The sequence below is a fragment of the Gymnodraco acuticeps genome, unplaced genomic scaffold (assembly GCF_902827175.1).
Source record: "Gymnodraco acuticeps unplaced genomic scaffold, fGymAcu1.1, whole genome shotgun sequence".
NCBI lineage: Eukaryota > Metazoa > Chordata > Actinopteri > Perciformes > Bathydraconidae > Gymnodraco > Gymnodraco acuticeps.
Genome location: NW_022989890.1, coordinates 1,081,441 through 1,091,566, shown reverse-complemented (window position 1 = coordinate 1,091,566; position 10,126 = coordinate 1,081,441). Strand labels below are relative to the sequence as shown.

At 41.5% G+C, this 10,126-nt stretch overlaps 1 protein-coding gene across 1 annotated transcript in view; it reads right to left on the bottom strand.

The window, feature by feature from the left end:
* Positions 1-501: 501 nt before the first annotated feature.
* Positions 502-10,126, bottom strand: part of LOC117535726 (disks large homolog 4) — a 62,216-nt gene continuing 52,591 nt past the window's right edge. Inside the window, 14 exon segments of the mRNA XM_034200257.1 lie at positions 502-3,693; positions 4,590-4,681; positions 4,777-4,889; positions 5,385-5,557; positions 5,723-5,824; positions 5,924-5,971; positions 6,486-6,516; positions 6,606-6,648; positions 6,785-6,961; positions 9,178-9,292; positions 9,469-9,571; positions 9,661-9,705; positions 9,707-9,818; positions 9,974-10,109. Of these exon segments, the coding sequence (XP_034056148.1) occupies positions 3,587-3,693; positions 4,590-4,681; positions 4,777-4,889; positions 5,385-5,557; positions 5,723-5,824; positions 5,924-5,971; positions 6,486-6,516; positions 6,606-6,648; positions 6,785-6,961; positions 9,178-9,292; positions 9,469-9,571; positions 9,661-9,705; positions 9,707-9,818; positions 9,974-10,109 (1,397 nt within the window). The 3' untranslated portion in view covers positions 502-3,586.

Here is a 10,126-nt window from a genome sequence, read left to right as displayed (position 1 = left end):
CACACACACACCCACACACACCCACACACACACACACACACACACACACACACACACACACACACACACACACACACACACACACACACCACACACACACACACACACACACACACACACACACACACACACACACACACACACACACACACACACACACACACACACACACACCACACACACACACACACACACACACACACCATCACACACACACACACACACACACACACACAATCAAACGGAAGGATTCTCATTGTGTGCTTTTCTAAAGAGAAAATGGTTCCCCTGATGAGAGGGGTTGGTGGTGGAGCTCCCGGCTAACAGGAGCCACAGCTATGTGTGCGCAAATGCGGCTGAGAGGGCTTGTATAAGCAGCTGAAAACGGAGAATGAGTGCCCTCCCCTGGTGGCACTGTTGCCTTCCTGCAGCGTGTACCTGTGGAACTACTCATCAAATCATTAACACACGCAAACACAAAAACAAGGCTGCAGAGTCCAATTTCAGAAAGCATTTTTAAATTCATTTTATTATTTTATAGCTAATTTACAACAAGCGCTTCACTGAACTGGAACATTTTATTTTTGCTTGATATTGTCATCGTTAAATATATTTTTCTGCATCAGTTGACTTTGTTGTAACTTTGTATTCAGTCTTTTCTGTAAAAATTCATATATTTTTATAAGGAATATCACACTATGATACGGATGGCTGAGAGAGATATTAAGAAATACATTGAACCCTCAAATAAAGAAATTGAAAACATATTATTCCATTCATAGATGTGTTGTCATGTGTTTCTGTGATTCTCTCAATGTCTAAATGTTGATGCATGTGCGGAAATATGTGTGTGTGTTTTCTGTGTTTGAGCAGTTTAACTGGGCTGTGGCTCTTATGGATCCCGTACTCATGTCAATTCAGCAGTGTGCACGGCTAAATATAAAGCCACAGCACTCCAACATCTCCAATATATTTACAGCATCTCTGCCCGAGACCCAAAAGCACTCAATGTGGAAAAAAAATACAGACTTGAGATGGAACCTGTGACAGTCTTAAATAAATAAGAAATCATAAAACTTCATACTTGTCATTCACAGGCTTCAGCCCTGAGCTGTGAGAAGCAAGTGAGCAAAAAGAAACAATAAATATGAATGGTCACTTCCATCAACACTTCCACCTTCACTCTTATAATTCAGAACAAATTATAAGTAAATACAAACACATGCTCATAAAACCCTTGAGTCCACTATCGTTTTTTCTCGCTGATACCTGTAGCATATAATGCCGTCAGTGCAAACTTTATAAATACTTTTTTTAAATCTTAGACACGTAAAACCATCTTCATTGCATAACATCATAGCAGTATTGCACAACATCGTCATGTGCATGTCTCACTCTCGCTCGGGCGCACACACATACGCACACCACCCATTAATGTATTATACATTATAACCACCAGTGGATGTTATAAAGGATAGATATTCTCATATAGTATCATTTATAGTTTATACACGACACACGCTTTCTTGTCACCCGCACACACACACAAGCTGCAAACACACAGATGCACGCGCACACAGTCAGACACACACAGCTGCATTCTACATGTGTTGCCATTGGTTTTCAACGCACACAAGAGCGTGTCAAATGTGTCAGTTCAAGCTCTGGTGTGAGGTCTACTTTACGTTGAACGGTTCAGTTATTTCTGCTTTTTGCTGCGTTTTACAACAATAAAATGGGAGTGTGAGTAAATTCAACAACCAAACTGCAATATTACCCAAAGGAATCAATGGAATATTGTTTGGAGATGTTGATTTGTACAGACTTAGTCCCGTTAGAAATTGCCATAAAAAAGATATATATATATTTATATTCATATTTATACTTGTATTTATATATATAGGCCATTTATTTGTTAAACATGACTTATCTTTAATCTGTGTGGACACAAGAGGGAAAAGAAGCAGAGAAAAAGTGGAAGAGAGAGAATAAAAGAAGACCTATTCCTCCCAGGAGCTTTCCACACATGAATGTGCACACACAGAGACCCACGCGCACATGCAGACACACACAGACACACACACACGCCATGGCTTTTTACTGCGGCCACTGGAAACAGTGTGTACGTCTGCGGCTGAGGGGTTCTTTTGGAAGAGTGGTGGGTGAGTCGGCTGTGGTGCGATGGAGCTCTGCTGTTTGTGCCTAGAGAGATAACATTTATCCTGGGTTCTGACTAGCAGGTCAGAGCAGCCAGTTGCCCTGTAGAGGAGTGTGCTAGGCTACAGCTGAGGTTACATCTCTACACGTGTGTTTGTGTTGGTGCATGGGTGTGTTTGCGTGAGTGTGTGTGCGTAAGAGAGCAGAGGCAAACTGCATGTCGGAGCATCTACGCCCCCCCTAACTCATCACCGTGTCTCTCTTCTCTTCTACCTTCATGAGACATGCTAAAAAACTCCTCCAATAAGGAGGTGGAGAAAGAGAACACACCCTACATTCGCTTTCATCATTTTTTTTCTTATTTTTTTATGTCAGATTTTTTTTACCATTGTTTTTGTGTCCATTGTCTTTGAGGATGCATGCACAAATTCAGCATATGAGTTTTTAATCATTATAATAATTTGAACTGCCTTTAAATAATGCCTCGCAATATTCAACATGGGTGATTGAGCAAGTGTCAGGCTCGGTCACTGAGGTGTTAGTCGGAATGCACGCTCAGAGCCAAGAGGAGATTCACGAGAAAAAGGGACTCTTTGTCGAGAAAAAGACACGTTGTCTAGAGGGACTCAGCAGGATGTTCTCAGTGTTCCCCGTTCCCTGTCCCGAAACAAGGCGGAGCCGACAGGAGGAGGAGCAGAGAAAGCCAGGAGATGATACAAAAAGTTGAGCACCTCCATCTCAGACATAGGCGCGTGATGGTGTTTATGGGGGCAGAGACTTAAGAGGGGTGGGGAGGGTGAGGTTGTGTTAATACTACCTCGGGGTCCGCCCTGCTGGGTCCCCCTCTGCTCTCTGTCAAGCCCTGTTCAGACCTAATGTCCAGATAAATTCAGACTGCAGTTCACACCTGGCATCAGAATGCATCTGAAATCTCTCAAGGAAGTCGCTTGTGATTATATTTTGCTTCCTTTTTGCTTTTTAACTGCAACTGCGTACACACAGAGTTGTTTGGCAGCACGTAATCAACAGGACATTTGCTGGCCCAGTTTTCAGCTGCAGACACAGCTGCATTTAAAGCTGTCCAAGATGCATTTTGATGCCGAGTGTTAACAGAGCCTCAATACTCAGTTCTGCCTCATAAGAGTGGAATACTGATTAAGTATTTTCAGTCTAATTACACATCGCTGTGCTCACATCTGTCTCAGAGTCTCTTTTTTGGTCGCTCTTTGCCTCGCTGTGTCACTTCCTGTGTTTGTCTCAGTCTCTGTGTTGGTCTTGGTTTGCATTTGTCTCTCTGTGTTATTCTCAGTGACGCCTAAAGCACTGACTTTGCTGGAGGACAGACAGACAGGCGAGGCTGGCCATGAGGGTGGAGGGTGGTGTCGTCGGTGGTTGTGATAAAAGGGGTGGATTTTGGAGGGGTGCGGCATCACAGCCTCTCCCGGGTGGGGATCCAGATGTAAGGCCCCGATTGCTCCTCGATCACTGTCTTTACTTTGTGATAAACCTCTTCAAAGCTGTCCCCCTCCACGACAGCTGCAGGAGGATATGTGAGGAAAAACAGTGACGAGAAGAAAATTGTGAGAAAAGACAAAAGAGAGAGCATGGAAATAAAATCTCAAGGGAGTAAACAGGGAGATAGACAAAGGATGTGTTTCGGAATGCGATGAGAGGAATAATCAAGTATGTATGTGTGAAATTGTAAATATCAAGTTAAATCCAAATGTTAAACAACATTTAAATCATGTATGTATTTCTACAAAGTCTCCCACATATTTATTCAGTCTCACACGTATTGTTTCCTTATGATAAAATGTCACATCCGATAGCTGTTCGTGATTCGTTATAAATTGCAGACAGCACCAGATTTGTGAGGAAATCCATCATTCATATTCTGTTGACTGCTGTGATTTGCCCTAAATGTGTCCCTTAAATGTTAAAATGCCCCCCCCCCCCGCCTAGAAGCAGAGTATTTCTCATTTAACTCTTTCAGCTCTGCCGGGAAGAACATGAACAAGTAAAGTTCATCTTTGCGGAGGAGGCTTGTTTTATCATTTGCATTTGTTGGCATTTAACAATTAAAAAAAGGAGAAAAAGCATAGTGAAAAGCAAACATTATAACCCTCTGATGTGTGAACATGAGCGCCGGCAATCACCCGAAAATATGGACAATCTGTTGTTTCAAAAATCTTGTTATCATAAGATGTATGTTTTTTTACCACCACTTCACATTAAATAGCTTAACGCACAGAGGAGTGCAAACACACAAGTGTATTAACTCACGTTTACCATCTGGTGCTGCCATAATCCAAACCGAAATCCACAAACAGTGTACATGTGCTCAATTGGCTATTTAGAAATCCCATGCTCAGTGAGTACACATCATTTCTGTGTGTTGATATCATATAGACACACAAACGCTCCGCTCTTACCCGAGAAACACTCTATGAAGTCTTGCTCTAGTTTGAGGGCTCGGTCCATTCCTTTCCTGGCCTGTTCCTCAGTCAGGCGAGTGTTGATCTCTCTGTTCACATCACACACACACACATGTTCATTATAAGAGATACCTTCATGATGTGCAGATTATTTAAATGTTTAGAGAGCTTTCGAAGTACGTACAAGACATTCTCCAGTGACTTGGGTCGGACAAAGATGGCGATGGGATGAAGCTGAGCGGCTTGTAGTCTGCGCACAGCGTTCGCCGATACATCCAGAATGCAGTGCTTCCCCTGCTGCACGCGCACATGTGCAGATAAATGAATAGGTTAACATTTTATTTAAAGGCAGAAAGATTCATACCAGGTAGAGTGAGCTCAGAAATATTACATCATGTCACATTTTTGGAGAATTACAAAAGGAACTTAAGTTAAAAAAGAATATCTGTTGTATGAAAACACAAAGTACTGGCAGGCTTTTTGTACATTTCGAACAAGCAGAATTCCTAATGTCATAGGGGTGGATCAAAACCAGTTGGCTTCGTCATTATTGTATGTTTGGCTGAGCCAGGTTTAAATAACAAAATAAAATACAGTCAATACAAACGAGAATGACGACTTTTAAACTGCCAGCTAATTGGACAACAAACCAGGAGAGAATGTGTCTCTTTGGTTCAACTTTTCTCCAAGGCTATCAAAAAATGTTCATCACACAATAAAAACATATTTAAATGACAACAACAACAAAAAGGTATTTATTCTCATTTCCTGGTGCACCGTGTTGCTGCGTACCTGCTCAGCCACCTCGCGGACGCTCTGCACGCTGGTGCCGTACAGGTGACTGTTGTACTGGCCCGCCTCGATGAACCGATGGCTCTGGATGTCCTTCTCCATCTGTTCCCGTGACGACACAAAGTGATAGTCCCGCCCATCCACCTCATACTCCCTCTTGGGCCGTGTGGTGTCTGTCGTGGGAGAAACAAAACAATACACTTTGAATCTTAACATGTAGGCAATTACTTCTCATTATGCAGACATCACCCTGGAATGGCTGCGGGTGGCAGCAGTGATATGAAAATAAAAAAACTGAGAGCCTGTCGGTCTTCATGACTGACAGGTTAATTACTCACGTGGAACACAAGATCCAAACTTATCAGGGAATTCAGACAATAGGTCATCGTTTATCCTGTCTTTCACAGGGCCCAGGATGATGATGGGCCTCGCATAATGAACTAGCATAAAGAGAAAGAGAGTAGAAACATTCAGAAAAGGGATATAGGGACAAAGTGTAATATAAAAGCTTTAAATAATAGAAATCTGTAGGACCTTACCTTCCACTTGGGTGACAGTCTCATAACTTTGTGAGGTTTTATCTCTCCCTGGTGAAAAAACATAGAAGCATTTCTTTAAACCAAAAGAAATTGCCTTTTGCATGTGTGTGTGCCCGTATTTGTGTGTACTGAATGTGTTTTCAAATGTTGAAGCCAATACATCACAGTTTCTTTGCGAGCCAAATGTCAGTAATTGCACTAATCCATATAGCAATTTCAATAAAATCAGATGGATTGTTCAACCCTAAAAGAGTCCAGTTATTCTCCGCTGCAGTTATTAACACATTTTCAGGAGACAATGCAATACGTGCACCTTTAATAGAGTTATTACTCTGGTCATTGATATTACAGGGTGTTTATTATACGTATTTTCATATGTACCATTTACATTTAATATATATATTAAATAAAACCAGGAAAATATTGTTTCTCTGTGTCAGAAAATCATGTTCTTGTGTTGCTGCCCCTTTCTTCGTGTTAACTAGTCTGTTAGAGTCCGTAACATGTGTAAAGTGTAGCTTGCAGTGTCAATACAGAAACATTTATGCTAAATACTAATTACCTAGAGTGCCCAGGCTGTCTCGACCATGGTCCTGCAACAGAAACCAAAGCAGAGATTTACGCACTAAAAGGCTGATTGAAAGTCCCAACTCATTCAAACAGCTCTGGTGAACACACTTACCCTCTCTTTGGTGTTACCACGAGACCAGTCTTTTCTTTCCACCCTGTGAAGGAGAGGAGGAAGAATAAAAATAGTGAATTTTTGAGACAGAACAATCAAGTTAGAAAATTAGGTGTTTTTAGAAAATAAGAAGAAGAAATGTAAGAGGTCCCACACTCACTCACAGGAAAAAGTCTGACCTGTGCTTGCTAGGGATGAAGCCGACCTCCTCAGCCTCGTTCTGGGGGCTGACCTTACGGGCCTGCCACCACTCCTCGTCTCCACAGTCCAACACATGCAGCACATCCCCAAACCTGAAGCCCAGAGCCTGACTGAGGAAGCCACAGTCTGCAGTCTTGTCATAGTCAAAAAGAGCCCTGAGGGATGGAATAATTCAAAATCAGACATGTTATTTAAAAATATATTTTCAAGTCTATTAAACCACTATTCCTTGTATGTGTTAACCTACTTAACAATACACTTGTTTCTTATTTTGATTCTGATTGAACACGAACCATTATTAACAGTATTCCTATATTTTAGCTTGAGTCGCTTTATTTGTACATTTCCTTTATCACAATTTGTAAGCTTTTCATAGAGATGAAAAACATATTTTTCTTTGATTAACAGACTATTTAAAAAAAAAGGCTAATCCTGCTACATTATTATGATATTGTAATATTATTTCCGGTCACTAGTGGCAGCACTCGGCGCTGTAATTTGTGCAGGGCTGCAGTCACAGAGCGAAGAAGAAGTTATACGCCACCATTGAGAGATGTTTTGATGCGTTTGTGCATGTTTTCCATTGCCACAAGTCGTGGTTTTGTTATTTTACATACCCCTGACACTGCCATGAATTCTGCTGAAATGTTGCAGAGAAGTCCCCCCACCCTCCAGTGGTTTAATTCCAACCCTTCATCAGATAAACAACTTACTGTCTAGCAAGAAATAGTTGTAATGGGAGTTTCTGTCAGACAGCCGTCGCTGACCATAAGGTTTGACAGAACACGTACAGTTTAACGGTAACTGTTAACCAGTTTGAAACACGCTCGCGCACAAACAGCGCCTGGACATTGGCCAACGGCATGTTTCCTCAACTGAAGCCGAGCTAACGGCTCTGTTCGACGGCAAAACATTTAAGCTAGCCTCGCTGGGAGACCATCGTTTTTGAGGTAAACTGGATTTCAAATCACATTTCTTCCACACATTCTGAACAATGGGGAGAATCTATGGGAGCTGTCCGTACCAATGGATATTAAAACCGACATGTGAAACGAGACATCCAGAACTAATATCGATACCCAGGGCCAGAGGAGACTGCTGCGGTTATCGACACACCTGGACATGGAGAGGACTTAATCACCAGATTCCAGAGGGAAAAGAGTAAGAAGTTAATCTAAAGGTAAGACCCAAATCCAAATGCTGTTTTTCTCGGAATTGTGCTTATTGTGACAGGGTTTTCTATTTGAACTGGTTGCAGACTGCAGACATTGTGATGATGATGATTATAAACATATTTTTATTTGGGTAATGTCTTCATGACGCTTTTTCGTTGGTTAGTCATGATAACATGTGTCGCTGGTTGGTTAGTTGGTTGGTTTGATTGGTTGGTGGTTTATCTCACTGTATTTACCATAAACTGTGTAGAATTGGTTATTTGTTGGTATGAATTGTAATGAACAACACTAGTATGGGCAGTGAATGTCTTGTATTTGCAAGACACAAGTAAATCCACATTGAGTCATAATGTGGTACATGGCGTCCTATCTTTTGTTGGACTGTAGCTTTAGTGCTTATACTTACAATATCATGTATTTATGTTTATTTTTTCTTACAATTTCTGTCATTTTAAATTGCACACATAATCATGTGTTATCCAGGCCTGTGCTGGGGGTTTCCCTAACTTGAGTTGTTATCAAAATAACTATACAGCCTGCGATTGATATAGTAAATGTTCCATTAATTGTCCCTAGAAAAATCCCTATATTAAAGGTTGTTCGCCATTAGCCAGCATCAGATAAGACATACATCTTGACCTTACTAAAAAAAGTAAAATGTGTAAGATTGACCATATTAGCTTTTAAGAGGGAATGAACTGCTCATCTCATCATATTGCTTTTTGATATTTCTTGTTCATAGTGCCTTGTATTGTCATTTTCTTTCTCTGTTCTGGATCACACTCACAACTTTGGAGACTAACTCTGATTGTAGAATTGCCTGCTGTGTCTACGGTAAATCATCTCTTTCTAATAATCAAATTCCCTTGGATGACAGTGATGACTCATCATATCTCTTTCAAAACTCACAAGCTCTATTAAGGCTTTGTAGTAACTTCATACATTTGAATAACATTATTTAGCACCATATCAGTGCTTTTCAGGATGACTTGCTTTTCTCAAGCAACATATATGACACAATCATGGTTTTCTAATTACAAGGCAATCCCATAATGTCACATATAACGTAATCTTGACCAGGAGAACTACAACTGGGTATCAACGCATATCAGTTAGGTTTGTTTTGCCTAAATATTCGTAATATAATGTTAGCTACAGTGCACATAGTTGCATAATTGTGTGTGTCTGTGAGAGACCTGATGTAGAAGCCTCTCTTTGGGTTGCTCCTTAGCGTTGTGGTCCCAGAGCCCATACTGCTGTTCATCAGCTGTTCCCTCAGGTCATGGATCTTAGCCTCGAAACGACTGTACTCTGAAACAGAGAAATACAAACATATCAACTTGTTGACATGCACTTATTTTTAAGTGATAGGGAGGCCCCAATCTAACGTTTTTTTCATTACGAAATATCTCTCCATCTTTAAGATATGCCAGTATTTTATTTTAGAACCGATAAATCTTTGTTATGAATGAGTGTTGTGGCTTTACCGTCGGGTCTGTACTGAGCGATGATGGTCACCGTCTGGCCGGCGTTCTTCAGAGCAGCAGCCGCCTGTTCGTGTGTGGCCATACGCAGGTCGACACCGTTCACCTGACACACACACAGCATGACTTTTAAAAACTTTGTGCAAAGGTTAATGTTAGTGTTTGAAAACTTCATAAAGATTCAAGTGTCCTTACACTGAGGATCTGATCGCCCTTGTGCAGCTCTCCACTGAGGTCAGCTGGCCCCCCCCGCCAGGATGAAGGAGATAAAGATTCCCTCTCCGTCCTCCCCTCCGACGATGTTGAATCCCAGACCAGTGGAGCCTCGGTGGATCAAAACTCTGCGAGGCTCCCTGACAGAGGGAGGAGAGAGGCAAGTAGACATGCTAACAAAACTAGCACAAAACAAACTCAATGTAATCAGTTCTTCTAACACAACACTGCTAACCCTACTACTGCACATAATAACACCGTTTGTAGCACATTAGGCTGAAGGATCATTGCTCACCTCGGGATATCATCATCTCCCATCATGCCATGCAGAACAGGAGAAAACCGACTAGGCGAGGTGGGAGTGAGGGCTTGTGGGTAATCTGATCCAAGATAGCCGGGGTGGCTGAGTTCAGTGTCCATATGGGAATATGCTGAAAGAAAATACATA